At 39.1% G+C, this 25,885-nt stretch overlaps 1 protein-coding gene across 1 annotated transcript in view; it reads right to left on the bottom strand.

The window, feature by feature from the left end:
- Positions 1 to 315: 315 nt before the first annotated feature.
- The window catches only part of LOC140240132 (phosphatidylinositol 4-kinase beta-like), a 33,094-nt gene continuing 7,524 nt past the window's right edge, over positions 316 to 25,885 (bottom strand). Inside the window, exons 3-13 of the mRNA XM_072319942.1 lie at positions 13,360 to 13,631; positions 12,014 to 12,195; positions 11,019 to 11,109; positions 9,976 to 10,115; positions 8,817 to 9,056; positions 6,136 to 6,300; positions 5,277 to 5,459; positions 4,466 to 4,731; positions 3,748 to 3,880; positions 2,848 to 2,965; positions 316 to 1,405 (exon numbers count right to left, since the gene is read on the bottom strand). Coding sequence (XP_072176043.1) covers positions 1,218 to 1,405; positions 2,848 to 2,965; positions 3,748 to 3,880; positions 4,466 to 4,731; positions 5,277 to 5,459; positions 6,136 to 6,300; positions 8,817 to 9,056; positions 9,976 to 10,115; positions 11,019 to 11,109; positions 12,014 to 12,195; positions 13,360 to 13,631 — 1,978 coding nt within the window. The 3' untranslated portion in view covers positions 316 to 1,217. The remainder of the gene's footprint in view (positions 1,406 to 2,847; positions 2,966 to 3,747; positions 3,881 to 4,465; positions 4,732 to 5,276; positions 5,460 to 6,135; positions 6,301 to 8,816; positions 9,057 to 9,975; positions 10,116 to 11,018; positions 11,110 to 12,013; positions 12,196 to 13,359; positions 13,632 to 25,885) is intronic.

Below are 25,885 nucleotides of genomic sequence, written 5' to 3' on the forward strand. Positions count from 1 at the left end.
TGATAGTACCCTTGATAAAAAAACTTGGTGCCTAGAAAAATTATCAAGTTCAATTATGAGGTGGAATGTTGTAATCACGCCAGCAGTCACTAGACAATATTCCACAGACCAAAGTTACTGTATACGCCAAATATTTTGCGAAGTTTTTATTTTCGTGAATTTCGCGAGTCAGGTGCTATTCGCAAAATTAAAGACACGCAAAACTATTGACTCTATGTGACGTACGCATGCACACTTCTCCGTTCAGTACACGACTCCACGATCGCGAATTTAACCACTCACGAAATCGTCGGGAATTCCAAATTCGCGAAAATTTAGACTCGCCAAATATATGGCGTATACAGTAGTAGAGGCCGTCTCCTTGGGTACCTTTGGTGGGGTAATGGGTACCTTATGTGGGGTATGAGGAACCACAATACAGTCTCTGCCCTCCCCTTGGGTCATTTGGTTGGGTATTGGGTACCTCAGGTGGGGCGTTAGGCACCACAAGACATTCTCCCTTCAATTATTATTGAGGCTCCAGGCTCAGTCTTGCTGCTGCAGGGAGCTGTCATTGACGAGGCAATTAGAGCAGATATTTTATTCACCATGCAGTCAGAATCCATGGTTACTTTGGAACTGTTTCGGCGGTTGCACCTTTGGTGAGGAAGTACCACAAGAAAGCTTTCATTCAAACCATAGTTTATTTGCTTCTTGTGGTGGCGAGGTATTGGGAACCACAGAGAAGCATTCATGCAAAAACCATAATTTGTCTGCCCTCTATTGGTGAGAAAAAAAAATAGGTAACTGTCGTCATCATAATGCACTACGGTCATTTGGTATCCAAATGAGGGTAACACTGGTGAGGTACTGGGTACCAGAGAGGAACCATGATGCATCCCATGATTGGCTTGTGCCCGAGATTAAGATACCAATGGTGCGGTACCAAGGTACCAAGATGAATCCTTGACTCAATTCTTAATGCATTCCTTGATCACTGGGTCTGTGCCCTAGATGAAGATATCTCTGACGAGGAACATGGGCACCATGAGAAAGCCTTTATGTAACCCGCAATTGGTCTGTGCACTCAACAGAGATACCATTGGTGAGGTACCGGGCACCGGGAGAAATCCTTGACTCCAGCTAGTGATCAGCTGGAACCCTAGATGAAGATACCATTGGTAAGGTACTGGAACCTGTCGTAGAGCCTGGTGGTTAGCTAGTGATAAGCTGGTACTCTAGATGAAGATACCATTGGTGAGGTACTGGAACCCATCGTAGAGCCTGGTGGTCAGGGAGTGCATGCTGGACTCCACCATGTTCTGCACCCAGAGCTGGAGCTGCTCTTCTGTCAGCGTCATGTGGAACCGGTCCTTTAGCGCCTTGACGGTGCTGGCGCCTTGCTTGAAGCATGCCAGCTCAGAACCTGGTGATAAAAGATAGAGTAAGGGACACATGATTAATGTCAGCCTCGAGATTCAAATGCAGCATGTAGTCAGTAGCTACCAGGCTTGTGTATACATGAAGAAAGACTTGCACATTTAACTGTGAAAAAGAAATTCAATCATGGGGATGAATATCATATACAGCGCTTTTCCAGTGAGCCAAAAAGATTAATTTAATAAAGTCAGACTTGAATTTCTTCTCGTGCGTTTTCTTAGTTAACAGCGCAATAGTAAAACACATTCTTATACACAACGATTGTAACAAGATGCATGCCAAAGAAGGGGCTAGTTTATTTTGCTATCGCGCTGCATGTGGTTCTGTCAATCACGAAATATAGCAAGTAAATACAACATTAACATTATTACCATCATTATCATAATCACTGTCATTATCACATTGTATTACCATTATTATCATAATCATTATCATTCATTCAGAATTATCACATTCGTCATTATCATAATCACTGTCATTATCACATTGTATTACCATTATTATCATAATCATTATCATTCATTCAGAATTATCACATTCATCATTATCATAATCACTGTCATTATCACATTGTATTACCATTATTATCATAATCATTATCATTCATTCAGAATTATCACATTCATCATTATCATAATCACTGTCATTATCACATTGTATTACCATTATCATAATCATTATCATTCATTCAGAATTATCACATTCATCATTATCATAATCACTGTCATTATCACATTGTATTACCATTATTATCATAATCATTATCATTCATTCAGAATTATCACATTCATCATTATCATAATCACTGTCATTATCACATTGTATTACCATTATTATCATAATCATTATCATTCATTCAGAATTATCACATTCATCATTATCATAATCACTGTCATTATCACATTGTATTACCATTATCATAATCATTATCATTCATTCAGAATTATCACATTGAAAGACAAATAATGTAGGGCAAACAATGCGAACCTAAAAAAGTACATAGTCACATTTTATGCATCAGAGAGGGCCAACACAGAGAACAGTGACATAATGCCCGAGGTCCACAAATCCTCTTTCCATGTCCCTCAAAATGCACTGAATACATAGGGTATACCATTTGAGTATGGTTAGCACAGATTTCACCTCACTGTTCAAGAGGCCTCCATCAAGACGTGAAAAATTTCCGCACATTCATGAAAAGCATTTGTTCAAATCCTACCCAGTTAACAGGAGCATCCACTTAAAGCTGGTATCCCATTATGTGGACCCTTCTGTAATTGGGCATAAATGCTTCATACATGAGGGGAAATCATGCAATGTTTCACAAAAAAAAGAACACAATAAACACACACAACACACACACACACACACATACACACACACACAGAAGACATGTAGTGCAGCATTAACATAGCTACTGAGGCTCACCATTCATGACCTCCACCAGTTGCACCAGTTTATCCATGTGCTTCCTGGCAGCGATCAGACCTTGGAGCATGAGGATCTTGTAGTACTCAAACATGTCACTGCCCACACCTCCCATCACCTGCACATATACAATAACAAACAAACAAGAAAATTAGTGGGGGCATGTACCATGATTAAAGTATCAAATAAAGACAGAATAAACTGACCAGAAAGAATATAAATTATTAGTGGAAAAGTGAGCAAAGAAAAAGTATGATTAAAGTATGACAAAGACGAGATTTTTAACAAAGTCACAATCCCAGTTTACGATAAAGTGTCTCTTAATAGCAGCAACATTCACTATCAGCAAATCTTGAGAATCTTTTCAAGGCAATCACTTAGCTATCACTTCTTGATGGAATTTAGCACAAAATGAAATAATTTTGCACATATACCAACACAAGATGAAATATGTAAAATGCAAACTTCAGGATGAAAAAGCAATCCCTTTAACAGAATCACATAATATCTATTCATACAGTAATCAGAGATTCTTAGCAATATCTGCATCTTGCCATGTTGGGAGGCAGCTTGCTCTACCTCCTTGTTCTAAATTAAGAAAACATGTGAGGGTAGCAATTTTTGACTCTCGATAGCAATTCCTGCTAAAATAGCAAGCTCTTGTACAATTGTAGCAACAGCCAATCAGGAAGCAGGATTCTTTTTATTACCATTGACACTTGCCACTGCAGCAAAACTTGCTATCAAAGCAACTTTCTATGAAATGAAGCCGTGACAAAGGAATATCCCATGACCATCTGACTGTTATAGCTGTGAATACAGTGTACATACTCAACATGAGAGAAAACAAAGTTAAATCACTTTTAACGAAGGGAAGAGAGAAGCGAGTGTCATGCTTACCTCGACGAACTCGTGGGTGAGCTTGAAATGGGACGCCTCGAAGCCAAGGTTCTTTGGCGACGAGGAGAGGATGAAGCCGAAGTCGATGTGGATGATGTGGCCCTCAGGGTCAAGCAGAATATTGCCATTGTGTCTGCGACAATCAGAAGAAAAAAAATATGATATTCAGTCCCACTCCCATCTTGTTCCGTTTCCAAGAAATGATTTTAGGAATTATTACTCCAAATCCAGCCACACAAGTTAGACATCTGTTTTTCACAGCAACCATCTCAAACTCAATTTAAGTCGGTATGCAACTGGCACTAGCCTGGAAAATTTGGGGCAAATCAATGCCAAAATCTCATGAATGCACTAAAATACCTCACAAATCTTGACATCACAGTATATTATGTCTCATATTTATACATTCACGTTCAGGTTCATGAGAGACACACATATCATCTTTTCAGTTGTATTTTTTGATATTGTGAAATACATCATAATTCACTGTGTTTCAACTTTTGGCTTCAAAGTAAGTAAACTGATCATGCTTCATTCTAAAATTGTACTCTTTCTTTCTCTTGCCACGTGGCAACCCATTGAATGATTTTATCTGCCAAGCACTGCATTCAAAACATTAGAACACTTTGCATCAGGCTCTGGTGTGACAAAGGTCACCTGACCTTGGTCCTCTCCTCCAGAGGGGCAAAAGGAGCTGTACAGGGCCACGCCCACTCACCTGTCCTTGACCTGGACCAGGTAACAGACCAGGCAGTAGGCCGCACAGCTCTGGACGAAGTTCTTCTGGGCGGTCAGGAAGGCCTCGGTGCTGGGCCCGCCGAACTCGCGGTAGAAGTAGTTGAGCAGCGTCATCTTGCTGTTCTTCTTCACCTGGTGCAGCGAGACGGCGTTGATGATGGGCTCGATCAGGCCGCTGTTGTTGGACGTGACCACGATGTTGCAGGGCCGCACCCACAGCGGCACATGCTCCTGGTTCCAAATGTTCTATTATGGGGGAAATAGGTTTTATGAGTCCAGCGTCCAGTAAAAAATTGGTCGATCTCAACGTCTAGCAGCTATATGAAGTCTTCTTTTAAGGCAAACCATACTTTCACATAATTTCATTCTAAGCTCAGCAAATGCCTCTATAGTCTTGATGGAATGTTCATGTTACACAGAGATGCACTCATGAACATAATTTAGTTTGATCAGTCACAAATTATCAATAAATCAATTCAATATCATAAAGCCTAATGAATAATGCACGATTCTGGCCAACCTCTCTACTCACTAAAAACCCTTACTAGAAAATGACACACCATCACCATTACAAATAAACAAAAAACATTAGGATACAGTTTTAACTTAGGAAGAGAAACTTCCACAGACATAGTTTCTACTCACATGCAGGTTTCATAATACGTAATTGATATTTGAGGACATTTCTTTTTTCTAGAGCAAGTTATACTCAAGAAGGTACTCAAGAAGGTATTTCGTGCTTGAAGGAATTATGTATGAGGGGAGGAGAAAAGCTGTGAGATGTCTCTCACCTGTAGCTGGGTCAGGAACTGGAACGAGAGCAGCTCCTGTCGCAGGTCGTCGCCGCACTTGACGATGACGGAGAGGAGGCGCCAGTTGGGGAGGTGTCCGTAGGGGGAGCCCTGCCGAATCCTCCGCGCCTTCTCGTCCCATGGCTCCTTCAGCGCAGAGGCCGAGGGGTCCTCCGGATCGTGCTGTACAATCAGACAAGATACACTTACTCCATGTGTAACTATTGTATATGTCATTTGTGTCACAAGTGGTTGAATATGCAGTGAAGAATCACATTGACGGGATGAGAAAGAATTATCATCACTTTCCGAGTAAAAAATTTGCTTGAGATACACTATCCATTTAAATTGTGGGATGAAGTATTTTCACAAGTTGTTGATATTGTATCAGTCGTTTCACAAATTCAAATATGAAAACATTGAAAAATATACAAAATGTATAGTAAAGTTTAGGCACTTGCATAGCTTTTTGGCTACAACAATGTCCCCCCCCCCCACCCCGATTTTCAAATCATTTGAAGATTACAGCGGCAATTTGTGACTACCTAAGCACAGAAAGGATATCATCCATGTTTTGTTTCTGTTTTTGTTTGGGGTGTTTTCTTTATTGGAGGAGGGACAAAACTAAGTTGAAAATGAGATGAAAACAGTACAAAGATTTGAATTACCTTCATTTTGAGAGATTGAAACAAGATCTGACTCGTTCCTTTAATCATGAGGAAAAGGCTTCATTGTTAGCCACAACTGTTCTAAAGGAGCATGAGCATATGAAGAAGAAAAGATGCTATCTTCCAATAAATGTAAACTTTGTTGACTCTTGGACGAGAGCCAAATGAGCTGAGGTGGTGCCCCTTCTCACCTTGAACGTGGTGGAAGGTGTGGCCAGTGACTCCGCCAGCCTCCGTCTGATCTCCCCTGCGGCGATAAAGACGGGCTCTTTGCTGTCCGTGCTCGTCACGCTCTCGTGCGAGAACTGCGATATCGTGTCGCTGGAGCTGGACTTCTTGGAGTAGCTCGAGTATTGCTGTTGGGGAGGGGGAGAGAATGTGCCAACAGTGAATGCATTGATCATAGGATGACAGCTGTATTTGAGGGTTTTCTTTGCCATGATTTCACACTGGAGGTTCAATATATTTGGGATGCAGTATTTCAGACAGAAATACAGATATCACAGATATAAAAGATTATCTCTGGTAGTCAAAAATGGGGGAAATTCAAACAAATAAAAAAAACAGCAACAAGTGAGACTTTATTTGGATCCATACTCTACACTATCAACATTCACATAATCATAATCAGGGAGAAGCCTGGCTTTAACATGTGTCTCACTACGCAAAAAATATTTCCAACTCAGAGAGGAGGTTATATTCTCTTGCCAAGACATGACAAGATATTTTGAGTTTTCAGGAAACCATCTGCACAGCAGAATTAGAGTGACTAAGCAGCTAAGGAGCTACAAATACGACGTAGGTGATTCATATCTGTTGTCTCATACATGAAAACATTATGTAGAAGTGCTCTGTCAATGTGCCTGCTTCTGACAGATCTCATACAGTACAGACATCCTCCTTATTGATCCACTATGAAATAGCAGAATGACTCCTGCCCATACGATACACTGAAGTCTTCCATATGGGCAATTCCGCAGTTAGGTGGACATGACATGGATGAAAGAAATGTGCCTTTTTATCTTACCCTTTGATCTAGGTATCAACTAATGCCATGGATGTTCACCAATCATTAGGTCTTTCAAATTCAGTAGATTTTATTTTTCATATTTATTGATTTTGCGAGATCTAAAACCATCATTTAAAATGTACATGTGGGACTGGGGACGCTGAAATTCACTTAACTGCAAATTACAGTGGGTTCCTTTGAAATTTTTTCCTCAAAGTTTTGCTAAAGGGTAAAAGATGAATACATTTAAATACTCCAGAAGTCATGTGACATTTTGTCAATTACAAAAGGGTGAAATGACCTGCGGAATTACTCCGGACAAATGTAACGTTACTAACCGTAACGTTACTAACCATGCTTTTGGGGGTCTAGCTAAAAAATTATCGGTCGAACTGCTAAAAAAATTTGCATGAACATTTGGCATGATGCAATAATTGAAATTAATGCAACACTTTGTTTGAAGTAACTTGAATTTTTGCACACTTTTTGTTACAAGACATTGATTTTTTTGTCATGTCCTTTTTTCGTAACGTTATTAACCAGCCCTTTAAGTCGCTATAGCAATTCTAATATTTCTTGGATTGTGTTCATTCTTTTCTGTATCATAAACCTGGGAAGGATGAACATGTTTTTGACATAATTTTGACTTGAAATGAATAAATGGTAATTTAGTGGTAAAAACAAATATCTAAATTTGTTCAAATGTAACGTTACTGACCGCGGAATTGCCCATATGCACAATTCCTCTAAAGACACAGACATATATCAGCCAAGTAGTGCCAATGATTTTGAATTTCTATAGCATTGCCTGTTATCATTATGATGTCAAACATCAAAAAGGCTTCAAGAATCTGGAAAAGGTTACATATTAGCCCTCAAAGGACAGATCTCAAACAGATCTCAGAATATCAAAGCTGTGCCTTATAAATAATGAATCCACATGACTTTCAACTCAACCCATATGGAGCGCAATACCAAGCTGCTCTGAATTGCTGGAGAGTTCAAGCTGCCTGAAAAACAAGTACAGAACCGTGTCTCTGATAAGGAAGATGAAACTACAAAAACAAACACACATCACACAAAACCACAAAAGAAGAGAACTTCTCCCAGTTAGGCGCCACGGTGGGAAGATTTGACAAAAAAAAAGAGTGGCTGCTTAAATCAGACACTGCCCTCTATAGACATCTCGTTGTCTGTTGGCGGTGAATGTGGCACAGGATGTTGAGGATTAAAAGGAAGTGAATGGCTACAGACAAGTTCTCGTGATGAAGGGAAGGAACACCATGTGATTTAATTTTGCTGGCAGCCCTGACCACCAACCTGAAAAAAACAACAACCTGATTTCTGTTTGTTTGTTTTTCTTCTCTTTTTTTTTCAGATCATTAAAGGGAAACATCCATACTACCACAAGCCTGTGTCATGATTGTGGCATCCCAGATCTTAAAGGGACAACAGTTTGTGATTATTTTGCCTGTCTCAGTCCTTTCAACTCAAAATAACAAGGGACAATCTGTAAGAATATGCACGCATGTCCTATTGTGGCATGCACTTAAGTCTAAACTGTTTGCATTCTCAATTGATCTTTTTGTTCTGTGAATTCTGGAGAGTTGATACAGTCCAAACCTCTAGAGTTGACAAGCAAAAATGAAATTACTATCTTTATAAGAAACATTTCGATCTGCTTCTCTTTTTCTTCTGAGTCGCTAATTAAAGTATTAGGCAACACACCTACTACATATATTACCCATAGAGTGTTATCTCTTCAACTTTAAAGTGGCATTATCTGTATTATTTGTGTCAACATAAGATAGAAATAATGCAAACAGCACCACCATGTACGTGGACAAAACTTCCGAGACTGACCTGCAGAATCTCATCGTCCTCCTGCGACCAGCAGTCGTGGTCCGAGTCGTGGGCGGAGTAGCCTGGGTAGACGTTGGGCGGCGTGTGGGTGGTGGGAATGGTCTCGCCGTGGAAGTAGCCGCCGCTCAGGTTCTCCTCCGACTTGGTGTAGCGTAGCGTGTTCTCCAGAATCTTGGCCGGGAGGGGTGACGTGTGTTTGTTTTCACAGTCTAACACCTCGACATAGATCAGGTATGGAGCCTGTAGGGGCACAATCACAATACCCATATTAAGTCATAGACCATTCTGTTGTGCATGCACATAAACAGTCGCACAAATCTTGTGTAGCAAATACTTCATACATCATATAGCGGGACTAAATATTTTATGAACTGGGATTTCCTGACAATTTCACAAGTGGTTATATATTCATGATCGTGGGTTAAAATATCATCATGCTCCTTATCAATGGACTGTGTTTTGTATATCAGGACATGCCTGTTGCATTCATGTCAGGCTGTGAAATTAAGAAAAAAAAAAATGTTTTCCCATTTTCTTAACTTCACGTAGAGCACATCACTTGCAAAGTTTGCAAAAATAAAAGCCTCACAAAATATGTAGTATAAATATATTGTAAAGGCTCTCAAATGACTGTGTTTTTACTGATAGCAGCCCTCCTTGAAAAAACTCAGGGAAGTATGCAGCATGAATTTACGAAATGATAAAACAATAGAACTGCTTACAACATATCCACGTTGGTTCTATATCTTTATGGTAAAGTTTGATCCCGACAATCAGAAAGCTCACAATCAGACTTGCCTGACAAAGCAACATCTTACACATGCTAACTGGATTTCAAATATCACACTGTACTGCATACGTGAAGATGGACAAAACTGGCTTGCTACTAGGTCTTCAGAAAAATAATTATCCCCAAATTTCAATATATCATTAACAGGTCAATTGCATGAAATTACGCATCAGGAATTTCACATTTAGTTGCAGACATGCTATAATATATATCACATATTCCTTAATTACTCTTAGTTCATTTTACAATGTAACTGGACTTTCAGGAAGGAAGCTGTGCAATTTTCTCCACCACAATTATGCCATTTCAGAAGATTGCTTTATACTCTGGTCACCAAGAATGTCGCAAAAGGAAAACATGAGCTCTGACCTTGTCTTTTGAGTTGAGGACGACAGCTGCGGTGTGTGGAATGCGTACGATGTGGTGGTCAGTGGCCGAGGTGGACGGCAGCCAGATGCGAGAGGGAAGGTTCAGATTCAGCATCTGCAGCTCCGCAAAGAGTCGGCTTGCTGCAAGGATTCGATTCAAAAATTAATTTGTGCATTAAGACAAGGAAGTGGGGAAGAGAAGGCTGTTACACAGAATATAGCAAATGTTTGAAATTTTGTATGCCAAAAGTCAAAACTTTAAAATACAACTGGACATAATTGCGGTACAGGGCTGAACTCACTTACTTGTCTACTAATTCAGGGCTAGCAAAATCACAAAAGAAAACAGGCGGGTTCATGAATGGTAATCACACTATCTCTCAACTTTTATGTGCAAATGCAGTTTACATGGTACAAAGATTACACCAATATGAGAACATGATGTGGTGTCAAGACAAAATAAGCACCTTTACAGCAATCAACAGGGGGAAGAAAAAAGGAGAGAAGAAAACATCACCTCATGAATATATCTGCATTCATGACCTTCCTCCACCACATGTAAAATCATTTTCTATAAATAACATAATTTTTAGCCAACATTCTTGTTCATAAGGTAATAAAGAGTGCTACTTTCTAGGAATGTATCACATCTTTATCTTAAAATATGTAAAGGCAAATAACTGCAGGGAACCGTTTCTGATATACAAAAAGAACACATTAATTGAAGCTAGGTAGGGCACTAAATAGACAAGAAGGTTAATAGCAGTTGGTAGCGCGTGCCGACTCCTTGAGTGATCTTGCATATATTCAATTTCATGTCTCTTGTTTTGGGGCAACATTTACTGGCCCCACCATTTCAATGTATATTACATGGCAAATTACAGCAAAAATATCTGAGAGTATTACACCTTTTTTTTTTCATTAACAAAGAACTATGAAAGCAGAAATCAACAGTGAAGCAATAATCTCTACTACACAGGTATCCTTGAATAGTTTAGGAAAGATGATATCAAGGGACAATTTCAAAGGATTTTACGGACTTACTTCTGAGCTCTCTGGTGGGCAAACCCTGAAGCCGTTTGCCAATAGCCATCAGAGATTTGATGAACTCCAGCATGGGGGCAAGTCGAGGGGCCTGGACACAAACCACAAGAAAATTATTATTTTTTTTTTTTTCAGTTGCTCAAAAATAAAGTACAACGTACCTGGTACTGTAAAACCAGAAATATTCACTGCACAAAACTTTCGTGAAATGGAGCTGACATCATTTTTGGCAGCACAGAAATTTTGCAAATGGTTGGATGATTGTTTTGTTTTGTTTTGTTTTGTTTTGTTTTGTTTTGTTTTATTGGGGGGGGGGAGTTGTTTTGTAATGCAGTGTAATAATAAGCTTCCCTTTTCAGATATATGAAGAGCTTTTTCCTTGAGGGGATAGGGTAAAGATGATATGCCGATGAGGACCACAGCCTTCGAAATGGATGGCTCAGAAATAGTCTCTTCTCCCCTCCATGTGACAAACCAGGGTCCTGTTTCATAAAGCTGTTCATAAAGTTACGCATGACTTTACAAATGACTGGAACATGACGTGTCAATATGTGTGCCCATTTTTTTCCCCTTACGTTTTAACAAAGTATGATTGAATGGGGAAAAAATACACTTTCAACTAAAACGTGTGTTAACATGAAAGAATAATCAGTACTATCAGCAAATTTCAACTTTAGCTATTGAAATTAACAATGATCAGGAAACCCATTTGGCTTGCCATATTTAAGTCATTCGTAAAGTCATGCGAAACTTTACGAACAGCTTTATGAAACAGGGCCCAGGTGTTCCTTGCAACAGGAGTTTTGTATTACGAGCTATCGAATCGATCTGAGCAAGAATATGTCTGCACCCAATGCTAAGTGATGGACAAAGGGTTGAGTTGTTGTTTTATCTCTTTCTTTGTTTTTTCGGGGGGTGGGGGGTGGGGGGATATCATTATTGTTTTATCTTGGACATCAAAACGAAATACAGCATTAATCCAATGTCACCCTTACCTGGCACTGGCATTCTGTGACAGCCTGGGGGCGCCCCGTCAACTCGTTGAGCTTGTTCTCGGAGCTGTCGAAGCATGAGCACTGGCTGTCGAAGGCTCTTCCGGACGACAGGTCGCCGAGGCAACCTTTGGTGGGCGTGGCATAGGCCAGCCTGAGAGCTTCTGCCTGGGATGTGGTGATTGCTGAAACGCAAAACAAACAAACAAACAACAACAAATCACAATTTTGCACACGTAGCAAATAATTGCTAGCTTTCTCTAGCACAGTAGAGAACATGAACAATTTGCCATAATTGCATCACTTGACCCTGAAAAATGTTAGATGTTCCATTGTTTGGTTTCATTGGCAATTTGCATATTATTTTTGCCAAAGGGAGACTGTGAAGCGTTCTCACCATGAGCAAAATTATCAAATGATTCAGTATTGCAGGATGCGGGACAAGGTTTATGTCAGAGTTGACTGGTAGGAGACTACACTTTGAAATATTTATGAATATGGCTGACACACAATAATAGTTTTATGTATCAAAAACCTTGACATCAATACTTTCAAAAAGGAATATTCAAGGTCTGGGAGTGGGTAGTTAGGACTCACTCATTAGAATGTGAAAAATGGAATATCACGCAAAGATATTTCCAGACTAAACATTTTGCTGGTATCCCCGTGCTCCTGGCTGTGCAATTAAATTGAATTGCTCTGCTACTTTGCTGAATGGGTGGCTGAAAGGATAGTCACTTGTCTACCAGCCACTACTTCTGACTTTATGAGAACCTAATAAAGAGGCCCTTTTCCTGTATCTGATCATTTTACCACCATGTGTCTGTTGGTCCATGGAAAATATGATTTGACACTGTATGCCATGTGAGAAACAAACTTCATCTGACACAAGAGTTAAATTACTACTATGTACACGTCATGCAGAACTCATGTTGCAAAGAAAAAAAATCTTGACAAAAATGATGATGTATGGCCCACAACGTATTGTGGCACTGTACAACTTTTTTCCTCTTAAATCGATATGAAATTTGTCTTTGCTTGGGGGGGGGGGGGGAGGATTGTTGAGATGTAGAAGGAGCCATGGATAAATCATGAGTGTGTCTTGAAATGTACATGACCACCACAAAGACAACACAAGCCAGTTCCAATTACCTGAATAATTTTTTTTTTATTTTGTTTCAACTAACAAGAAAAATGTGCTTGCTATCGAAAATTAGCAGACACCATGACTACCACACAGTTTGGCTCTGAAGGTAATTCCAGGAATACTTCTCTCAGGCTAATATCATCACTTTGTTATCCTACAGTGTCATTTAAGTCAATTATCTGGTGATGCCGGTGTCTCTTACTTGCGGTGGCATCCGATCTTGACCGGGAGTGCGTCTTCTTCGTCGGCGAGACCATTGATGTCGGGCTGTGCAGGTCAGGTGGGCCCGACGGGGTCGTCGCTGTAGTCGTCGACAGCGAGTCCCTCTTGATCTTGGGCCTGAGCTCCTCGGAGAGGACCAGCTTACGGAGCTTGGTCCCGCGGGACTGCTTCCGGGACGGGAAGCCGAGATCCGTGGTGTACGCCTCAAGCAACCATACCAAATGAAGTGAAAAGTTGATGCTGGACTTACACCTGTGAAACAGGAATAATTGAGACAAGAAAAAAATTGAGTGATAAGTGTGCGAGTGCAGATTGTTAAAATCACCATTTTATCATGCACAATCATACATATCAAGTCAGTCCCACATACTGTGTGAACATCAGTGCTGGAAAACATTGGCAAATCTTCAAAGACACAACTGAGGTCTTCAGCATGTAATGGTAGTTTTGTTTTTGTTTGTTTTTGTTTTTTTTTTCAATATGGCCTGTCAACACAGTCTAATGATATGCAGAAACTAAGCACTAAGACATTCCTATCAAAGCTCAGGTCACTTTTTCTCAAAATATTCATTTACTAACTGCAGCAATTAGACTGAGTCATAAACACTGTAGTATGTTTCAGATAAAGATGAAATCTGTGAGTTCCTTGGCTAAAAAAAAAAGAAGAAAATGACAGCAAAACATAAACATTTAATTCATCTCTCTTTCTCCCTATCATTTATATGGTGTCTGTAAATCATTCAACTTCTATCTTTGCATGCTTTGCCTCAGCTTCTTTACACCATAGCAAAATCTCCCCAATTTACTAACATAGTTTGTAATGTCTCTAACCAGTTCAATGCACTACAAAACGTAGATTTCTATGTTACACACTCGGTATGTTGTCAATTTTTCTACTTGTCTTCACTGTCTTAAACTGCAATTTCCCTTTCTTGATACACTATGATGATATGTTCTGTACTCGGGGAGAAACAATATTTTTGTACAAGCTAGGATCATACTTCCTGTCTTAAAGCTCCTCCCCAACCACTACTGCCACTGGGCACATACATTTGTACATACACACAAACACGCATGACATGAACAAAACAGTCATCTCTACACTTTCACATAAGGTGCGCATCACAATCAACATAGTCTATTTTAGGGTTGGTTCACATGGACTGTCAAATCGCAGCTTTCAGTATTCAATATAAAGTTGTATCAAATCTCTCAGCTGCAGCGCATCAGAGTACATTATATCAATCTACATGAATCTGTTCCACTCCACCCATGCATTCTGCAATGACCAATCATTTCTCCCAGGCCAACATTCCTGGTCAGATTGGAGATTTAACCCTGCGACCCTTGGAGCACTCACTGGCAAATAATAGTTACTTTCAGACGACAAGCCCTAATCTCGAGGTTAAGCTCTTGCCCCTTAACTACGACGTGCGTCCACACGACGAATCTTAACCTCGAAGGTTAGGAAACCTCGAGGTTAAGCTCCTGCCCATTTGAGCACGTTGATTTTTGTGTCCACACGGTGCTTAACTACAAGTGGGACCCCCCCCCCCCCCCCCCCCGGCTCGTGGTTAGAGTGCTAACCATAAGATTTCTCGTGGCTCTTGACATCAAGCTAACCTCGAGGTTAGCTAACTACGAGTGCATCTTCACAGTCCCTAACTACGAGCTCTAACCTCGAGGTTTCCGAACCTTGAGGTTAAGGCTTGTCGTCTGAACATAACTATTGTTTGATATTCACCTCCATTGTAGGTGGAGGTAAACCTGAAAATTACTGGCCATGCACACCAAAGTTCATTTCAAGAAAGGCCAAGAAACTTTTTGACTCATACACTGTAATCCTTCTAACTCATTGCCTACCACCCCCCCCCCCCCCACAAAAAAAAAAAAAAAGCCTGGTACTTCAATAACAAGCACACACAAACTTTTGTGTTGACAGCCCGACTCTTTTCACATGCTACAGATAAACTCATTTGATATGTTTCTAAACATGTTCATGCTATTCTAGTTATTCGTTTTGGTTTTCTTCTATGCTGTGAAACCTGAATGAGAACGGATTCACGTCTTCTCCAAAACGTGTTTCTCCATTCATATTTGGTCAGTCATGGTCTGGAGGTGTTTGTCGTTCCAGTTCTGCTCTATTTGCGTGCAATGTTAGATACCCAACTGATTTGACCTCTGAACACGATTTGAGGGGGTAGAGCCTCAACTTGATCTAGTTTTCAAGTTAACTATTACATACTGTGCAGACGTTCAATGTATGTAAATACTCATGCACGAAAAGCATTATATCACAAGTTGCGAAATCTGATTGATAGGCCATGGTGTTTGTGACAGAGCAGTGGTGTGGGATGTTGTTTGCAGACCCGTGGTCAGTGAGAGACGATCTTTTTGATGGTGTCTGAACGCACATTCAGAACCACACCAGTTGCAGTCCATACCGCGATTACAAATCGAGTTCCTATGGAAGTGTGAAACTCCCTTCCTGAAAGGAATCCATCGCAGTTGGATGAAGGAAGTCTGGGCAAACATTGGCGGAAGTAATGGAAATGACTTGGGGACATAGCACTCCTAGGCTGGTAGTAGGGTAAACATTTAACCAGAGGGCCCTCCGCTTGCAGTGGGTAGCTAACTGTGGCTTCTATAATATTTCCATATTGCCAATGTCAACTGCACAGACATAAACACTTCAAATATGTCTACACTTGCATAGTCTCTGTGCTGAGCCCTTACATCTTCCGAACCTTACAGAAAACATAACAAATTCTAGCATCTATGCTGGCTATAGATACATGTATTTAAGTTGATTTATCATGCGGCAGTAAAAAGCCACATTTGGCTATCTTTGGATACCCCTTGCTTGGAAATGACTGTTCTACATTTCAATTTGTAACATTCCTACAGTAAACTGAAAAATAAAAATATTCTGATGTAATTTTTTTTTTTTTTTTAATTCTCTCTAACGAACTTTGGTCTGTCTTTGGTATCTAATTTGAATATCATGCACACAACATGCCTATAAATCTCTCTACTGGTCGGTACCTTTCGATTTGCAACAGCGATGATTGTTGTGGAATGACAGAGTGAATGCAGTAAGTCCCATAACTATCAATCTTGAGTAAACATCACATGCATATATCACATACGGTTTGGAGTGAAAATTTCTTATTCCATTAAAGTTGGCATTGTCTACAGTTTGGACATTACGAAACGTATGCAGTCATCTGTCCCACTTTAACAAGCTGTACAATAATTTTAAGTATACTAACAGTATACAGTTTGGTATAGCTACACACACACACACACACACACACACAAACAAACAATCAGTCTCTATGATCACAACTCTGACGTTTCAATTTTCATACATTCATGAGACAACTACTTGTATGTACTTTATCACATTCAGTTTTCTAGAAGGTCTTATCACACATGCTGGCTCAGACCTGCCAATCTAATCATGGGAGTATATATAAAGAAAATGAAACTGTGCTCATATTTCATAATTTGATATGAAAAACAATGCATCGAGCATTATCCAACAAAATGTACAAACACTAGAACCGGACAGACCTTGATATGGATATTTTATGTACAGATCTGTATTATGTAGGCATAGTTGTGAATATATATGCTGAGGATATAGCATTTTGAATGATATTGGAATAAATGTGTACAGCTGTATTATGTAGGCATACAATGTAGTTATGAATTTATACACCGAGGAACTACATAGCATTTTGAATGATATTGGAATAATCTGTAAACACCAGCATTTAGAAATACAGCCATCCCACGCAAAGCACACTTCTTCACAAATTCACTCAAGTGTGTCTGCAACATGATGCATTATACAGCAATGTCTCTGCATACGAATGATACATTGTACACATAATTATGTCATTATGTGGCATACAATAAAATTCATGATGTCATGCCCATAGCACAATACAACGCATGTAGTGTAAACACAGTCCTACCACTGAAATGCGAGACTCATTGTGTACAAAATGGCATGCATGGCGCTGGAGTTTTCCACTAGCACAACTGCTACACAGACTGAATGAATACTGTACCAGGCAAATGTGTGTCTGCTCCATATAATCTATTTGAGATGATTTGATGTGCAGTAGGTGAATTCAAATAGTGAATATTACAGCAGAGAGAAAACTGCATAAAGCCTAAAGGTCTGGTGCTGTCTCTCTAGAAAATAAATTTGTGACTGTTTTTAATTTCCCCCATGACAGGAACTGTTGCTATGGTACATTACTAGCACTTGCAAGGTATCATTGCGGAAGCATTTAATTCAACCACCATTGAAAGACAAAAGACTTGAACATCTAAAAGACAATATTTATCATGAGTGACATTTTTCTGCGGCAACTTCAAAACATTCAACTTGCATCAATTACAAAGGGTTAAAAAGACCTGCATGTATGCATACAATGCCATGATCAATGTCAGAAACCTAGCAAACAAATATATTTAAGGCACCTTTCTTCAATCAAAACTAAATTTATTACGAAAAATTGTCATATTTACAAATGTACATTTAAACTAAAGTAATATTGAAAGACATGTTCACGCATGAAAAATTCTTACATGCTGCCATTTACCAAGCTGAAGAAGTCTCCAACAGACGACCATTAGCTCATCTTTACTTTATATTGTCACGCTTTGCTGTTGTTTCGTTTTGAATAAAACACCATTCACCGAATAATAACTGTGCAGCTGTCCACTTGATATTTACTATAGCTCTGTACTCATAGCAATGCAACAAGCATCATTCATTCATACAAAATACTGATATTATTAAAGACATCTGCATCATTTTTTTTTTTCTTATGAACAAGTGCATAAATCATATCCACTCCAAAGTGACCTCATGGCATATTCGCCCCTTGGGCAAGTTGAAGAAAATATTAACGCAAATATCCAGATAACCTTGCAGTCCTTGTAATTTGCTAGAGTCAGAAACAAATCTATTCCAATTACATGCAGTACATGTACCTGTACATGCTGATTGATAATTCTCAATCCTTGTCCATTTCCAGAGCAAGTCATCCTAATTACTTTTCCAGATGATCACACTTAATCAAATTATCCCACTGCCACTCAGTACCAGGGCAGTATATTGATCAGACCCAGTCATCAATAAAATAAAGTCCTTTTTCTTTATTTTTTTCCCCTCCTCACACGGAATCAGATTTCATTAAGTTTCTGTTCTCTGCCACCATGCATGGATTTCAGAATAAAAACACTAGCTGCAATCTACCAGACATGTAACATTTTTAGTGCCATTTTCAAGCTGTCATTCGCACATTTCTATTCTCTAATAAAGTATTTCTTCTTCTGGCTAACACCATGAAAAATCAATAAGAAGGCACTGAAAAATACCAGTTGAAAGAAAAAAACAAACAAACAAAGTCAGCTCCAGCATGTCAGATCACCACTATTTCTGACAATCCAAATAATAACTGATAGGTTTTACATGCAAGACACATTTACTACACACCCACTCATATCCACTTACTCCGGTACCCAAAACTGGGCTAGTGACATTTCAAAAGCCATTAGCGTTTACAAGCTTTGATCAAGAAAATGACATGATGATAATATCAAATGATGATACGAACATTTGTATTTAAATGCACTGGTATCCTCAATGAATAGATCTCATGGCTCAGAGAAAGGGTGGCAAAAAATATCCATGAAGAGATATAGGCCCTATCTCGAAAAACCAACTGAGAAAAAAAAAATGAATTGCATTACATTATGAAAGGCACGGTTGTGGAAATTTTAAAGCCAGTCACATGTAATGCAAATGAGTGAAGTGATGATTCAAAGGCCTTACTGTACATGGCTGACATTTGTTGCCATGAATACAAATCTTCTCCTAATTTCCTTGTTTTGATGTGAATTCTATAAGATGTTATCCTGCAACTAAACAACTGTTCACAGGTTTCATTTTTTATATTCAGTGAATACCGAAGTGTCAACTGGGAAGGATGTTGCAGTTTAATCTCTGCCAAAAAAAAAAAAAAATAAAAAAAAATAAAAATAATAATAACAATCCAACACCACCGCCCAAACCAATGACATTTGTCAGGCAATGGCATTACTGCTGCAGCCTAATTTGCAATATTACATTATATACGGGGGTAACTGTTTTGTAATGCTTGAAGTAATGTTTTCTTCAATATTCTATTATAACTTTCCTATTCAATGTCTGATTCACAAGCAAAGAGAAGGCCTTTCTTTTCAGCCACCATCTGCACATGTACAGGCAAAATCATTTTATTTTATTTTATTTTATTTTTATTTATTTATTTTTTTTATTTTTTTATTTTTTTTTATTTTTTTTATTTATTTTTTTTTTTTTGGGGGGGGAAGGTTTGGGCGAGTCGTCCTTATGCCCAATTTCACTTGCGTTATGACATGAAAACATGCTGTACCTCAATCAAAAACTGTACTTTTTTTTTTCCTTCTAGCATTGCCACAGCTATTGAACATTATTAAGCAGTCAGTCTTGATTTCTGCAAAATGTTCAAGAGTTATCACTTCAGTTCAATGAAACGAAAATCAATGTTAAACTCCCTTGATTATCCTACCTGCATTGACATGTACTGATCAATACAGTTTCATCCATTATTTTTACTGTAATACAATATTGATCTACTGCACATTGTACAGCCTATAGATCACATTTGTGTTCATATTGTTGTTGTTGTTGTTGTTTCCTAATTTAGCAAATGAGTCTGCCATTACCGTCTCCAATTCTTGAACGAGAAAAGGTCAAGAGATTTAATGATGCGCAGACACCTGAAATAGCCCAGGCTGGCACCAGGCGCAGGATGGATGGAGTACACAGACGAGCATAATGCGAACATCCCCCAATTGCTTTAAAATGTGTGACAAAAAGGTGCCGTACATTGTGTCCCGGTGAAGGACAACCTACAGTGTAGTCAATGTCTGGAAGTGTGATTTTGTTCAGTACAGTACATTGTATGTGCTTCTGTGTGATTGTGTGTGTGTGTGTGCTTGTGTTGTACATAGGCATGTGGAATGGCATGGACGAACATGTGACTGCACATACATGTATGGCGACCAATACAATGGGTCACGGAGATTTGTTCTGTACATAGACTATTGTGTACTCAGTAATCAAACCTTTCTTGGGGAACCAACTAATTCTAACATACAGTGTATATCTCTCAAACTATTATCACTGTTAACCAGCTTTTTTACGATATCTATTCAAATCACAGTTCTGTCAATATTACAAGCTTGGATGAAGATTCACAAGCAAAGTACAATGTAGGCCTACAATTAGTACTGCTTTCGAAAGCCTACAAGTACCTTAATAAAGCTGGACAATCGAACGTAACAGAGAATACTAATTTTTCTTGTGATACATGTATGACTAATTCATGTAGTTTGTTTTTTTCCACAGCTGAGAAAATAAGCATTTTACAATATAAAAAAAAAAAAAATACAGACCTGCAGATGTTGGGTGTAGTGTCATACTCTATTAAAAAGCATTAATCTGGTACACAATGGAATTATGGCACTTCATGGTATGAAACTGCTACTACAGATGATGATGATCATAACTGACAGTGCTTTAAAGGGACTGTACAGTACTGGCTGAGGTGGGGATTCATGTTTTGAGCATTCCTAAGTGAGATAATGTAAAGCCTCTTATGAAATATGAAAGAGCATGTAATTTCAAGAAGGATTCAACGTTTATTTGATGAAAATTGTTTTTCAAATAGCTGAGATATCCCCAAAAGTGTTAATAATAAAAGGCGACATGCCACAACTTTATTAGGATCTCTTTGTTTCACCTTGTTTTTGGATATCTCAGCCATTTCAAAACCGATTTTCATTGAATAAACTTTTGATACCCCTTAGAACTGCATGCTCTTTGACATCTCATAGAGTGGTTTCTGAATATCTCCAAATCCTCACCTCGACCAGAACTGTACACACCCTTTAAAGTGCATTTATAGTGTAGATGTGTCCCTAGGGACTCTATGCACTCAAGAAAAGGAAAGACCATACACAGAATGTATAGTATACCAGGATATTGGTAATTTACAGATTGCTCAACTGTACACTGACATTGTACATTATCACTGTTGCTTGATTGAACACTGTACGTACAGTACAAATCTTCCCTGCTTCTCAAGAGACTTGAACAGAATCAGCTGACAAATATCTCTCACTTCAATCTATAGGCCTACCTATATTTTTGTTACATGTATATCTGTATCAGGGCTCAAAAACAGCAGTGGCCCGGTGGCCCAGGACCACTAAAAAATTGGTATTGGGCCACCAAATCTACCTTTTGGTGACTTGATTGGGCTACTAAGATTCAAAATGGATTTTTACTTCTGCTTGTATTGGTATTGGGCAACCAAATCTATTTTTTGGTGGCTTGATTGGGCAACTCAGATTCAAAATGCATTGTTACTTTTGCTCGTAGTTTGGGCCACTATAAATCTTTTTTGGGCCACCAAAATATCAGATTTAAAGATTTTAGTGGCCCAAATGGGCCCCAGACAAAAAAAAAAAAAAAAAAAAAGTTGCACTGTAGTGTCGAGCCTTGTCTGTATTGATCTTCCTGCGATGCACTAAACAATACTCCATACTGTAAAAGTGGATATTTTCGCGCGACTAATTTTTCGCGCTCGGCCGGGTAAGAAGGGTTTCGCGTGTTTTTAATTCCGCGGAATCAAGACATCACGCACAGGAACATAATATGGCAAGCAAAATTATTCGCGTGCTTTTAGTTTCACGCTATTTTCTGGTTGCGCGAAATGCGCGAAAATTTCAATGCCGCGAAAATTTCCACTTTTACTGTACTCTAGAGTATGATATAAATTTGCAATCTAGGACTTGTTTGTACACAGACAATTTCAAGATTGGCTACAAGTATTACATAGTGCAGCAGAATGAGAGGCAAGATGTGAGGCCAACATTTTCCCACGCTGAAGAAATTTAGAATACAAATTGGTTATGCAATTTTCTCATAGCAGGCATAATTTGAGCAAGTTGTTGATTATGTTTTGAATATCAGCTGAATTAGAAAATCCGAAAAAAAAACATGTTTACAGTGCTCAGCAAAAAATGAATAAATTGTAGACAGTATGCACAGGAAGTACCAGTATGCCAGAATTGAAGCCAGCCATGGGGTGGGGTGGGGTGGGGGTGGGGAGGTTAAGAACTAAACGGTAGAGGGCTGAAGGAGAACTCACTGAAATGGAAGATGTTTAGCTTTCCTGTCATCCTATAAACTTTTTTATTTCTTTACTATTTTTAATGTTATGATGGTTGATACTCACTGGTTTGCATTCATAATAATTCTCTCTAGAGAGTAAAGTTTAGTCAGAGAATATAGCATACATCATGAAGCAGATTCAGAATATCATGCCATGTTGTGTGGGTTATTAAAGGGAATGCAGCTTACATAAAGTGTGTGTGAGTGCATTTTTGTTTTTGACTTTTCCTATATAAAGACAGAAAAGATTGGTAGCAGGGAAATTAAGACTGCATGTACTCGTACAACTTTACATTTTGTAATGCTGATAAGCCGCACGAACAGAAAGGATCGGTTTCAATATGAGCCATAGAAAGCTGATGGATAGAAAATCACTTTCAGACATGACTGCTTGGATGATGCATCGCTCTGTGTCTGTTTATCTCTTTTGTTTAGATGTTGATGTGGTTGCTAAGGAAATGCTGCTACATTCATGTCACACTATGACGAGGAAAGCCAATGTATTTTCTTCTGCTTTGAATGGTTGCACAGCTGTATCTTAAATGATCAGACAACTGTCTGAATCCTTTTACATATCATGGAAAAGTTTACAAATTCTTGATCCACCCATGCCCCACCACGTGTCCACCCTCTATACACAGTGCAAACACCCACACTAATGACACAATACACAATGTATAAGGTTGGGCTAGGCGGAATCACTTTGTACAGAGGAGGCCCACGTACAACTTTGTATGCCATAGTGTGCATTCATTCCATACCCCCACCTCCCCCCCCCCCCCCAAAAAAAAAGAGTGATCACAGGATGGGATTGGAGTGAACCATTCAGACGTACGCTCAGTGATTCCTGCCCCCTCAGTCTTCTCTGCTGGAATTCAAGTTAAAGTCAAACTCAATTGGGCAAGCTACACTGTATGATTAAAGTGAAATGACAGCTCAAATAATCCAGCATCATCAACTCCCAAGTCAAATTCATATTATACCATAAAGTCCTGATCCTAGATCTCTAGGTCATGCAAAACAAAACAACAACAAATGGATAATGAATCCTTCTTCTTGCATTCAAGCTACATGTATACTGCACCTCTCCTTTAATATCGTATACCGGTAGTCTTCAAAGTATGTTATGAAATAGCCCTATTCCATAGTATGGACATACATTGTACTTTTGGTTTACCACCAGTATATGATGTTCCTCTTTGGTGCACAAACAGTCACTGAGCAAATATAGACAGTTCTCCCACAGTTCAAACATTCAAAGTTCTACCTTTCATTTCTGCATATATATTTCCATTCAATAATAATCTGTGTCAGAAAAAAAAAAACCAAAAAACCCCAAAATAAAACAGAAAACAAATCATTGCAGAAGCCCCCCCCCCCCTGCATATTTCCTTCCACTTTTCAAAATACACTGTACAAATGAGACAATCATGATTACGCTAGTACCATTGTATGTGAAACAACGCAGCATGAGCCACAATGGTATTTTTATAGAGAATGATTAAATCAATGAAATCTATGGTTTTCATGACATAATCATCTTTATGATCTAACGTTCATCATACAAATGATACAAATATAGAACCCTATATCAATTAAAGTACAAGAGATATATATATTTTTTTTTTGAGAAAGTACAAGGTACGTTACTGTGACACACTACAAAATGTAGTTAAAGGACAAGTTCACCCTGATTAACATAATGATTGAGAGAATGTAGCAATATTAGTAGAACACATCATTGAAAGTTTGAGGAAAATCAGACAATCCGTTCAAAAGTTATGAATTTTGAAAGCTTTTGTGCAGTCACCGCTGGATGAGAAGACTACTGCAGTGTATGGTGTCACATGCGTACAACAATATAAGGAATATATATAAAGAGAATTTCACAAAATTTCATCCTTTGAAAAAAGTACTCATTCCCTTGACTCGTTACTGACATATGATGCATCACGCGTTACCCCGGGGTACCGTAGTACCCCGGGTAACCGCGTTGTGTAGCGCCACCTCACGTCCACTCGAGGACAGCCAGAGAAAAATGCATGCACTGTGTGTGCGTGTACATAGCATTCCCATGCCACTGCATGTTATACTATGCGTGCATGGAAGCTGCGATATCACTAGCGTGTGCTTTAGTGCAGTACAGTGCAGTGGCTAGCGCGCTAGCTCCAGCACCAAAATAATTTCCTCTTTTTGGCAACCAGGGTACAACCTTTTTTAAAAAAAATAAATGATTCAATAAAATGGCTGATTTTTATTTGGTACCCCGGGATACCATTTACAGTATGTCATCATATGTTATGGGTAATATAATTCCCATTGCCTTTAGAAAGAGGCAAGTCAAGTGCTCTTTTATTATGCGAAAAAAAGTGAAAATATGTTGATTTTCATTATATTTTCTTTATACTGTTGTACCATATGACATCACAAGCCTTAGTAGTCTCCTCATCCAGCGGTTCCAACACAAAAATTCTAAAAATTCATAACTTTTGCATCAATTGTCCAATTTTCCTCAAACTTTCACTGATGTGTTCTACTAATATTGCTGCATTCTCTCAATCCTTCTAAATGTTAATGAAGGTGAACTTGTCCTTTAAAGGTGCATAGTCCCGGTAGTGTAGAGGGTGCTGTTGATGATACTGCCGATCACCGTTAGCATTGATACGAAGATTGCAGAAGTTGAGCTGTCATCAAGAGTAAAGTGTGTAGGTGTTGCTACATTGTAAGTAACGTTGCCTTCGTTGTCTTCTCTGCGCATCACGCAGTCTGTAGTAATGCCAGGGTGCGTGCATATTTATGTGCTTCTTATTATGACATCACAAAAGAAGTTTGCTAAAGCTGTCATCCCCCTCAGCCGAATCATGAGCCGAACTGTGTCGGACCACTGACTACAGTGGATCGGACTTCTTCGGACTCGGGGTAGTGGGCCAAAGCGTAAGCGCCAAAGAGGAGTCAATAGCATAGGTCTCTATTGGAAACTTGCGCAGTGCGCCCACGTACGCATTTGACTAAAACACGGGGACCATGCACCTTTAACCTATTCACAAACAATTTGGCCAATGCATACCCAATGTAGAATACAGGGCTGCCAACCTTGAGTGAGAATTTGGCGTGAGACACTGCGAGGGAGCGGAGCGACCTCCTGGCTAGCGCCTGGCGGCCTGCTATGCGGCCGTACGTACGTACTACGTACACAGTCAGTGTATGTAAAGCGATGTAA

This window comes from Diadema setosum, chromosome 16 (assembly GCF_964275005.1).
Source record: "Diadema setosum chromosome 16, eeDiaSeto1, whole genome shotgun sequence".
In the NCBI taxonomy this organism is placed as follows: Eukaryota; Metazoa; Echinodermata; class Echinoidea; order Diadematoida; family Diadematidae; genus Diadema; species Diadema setosum.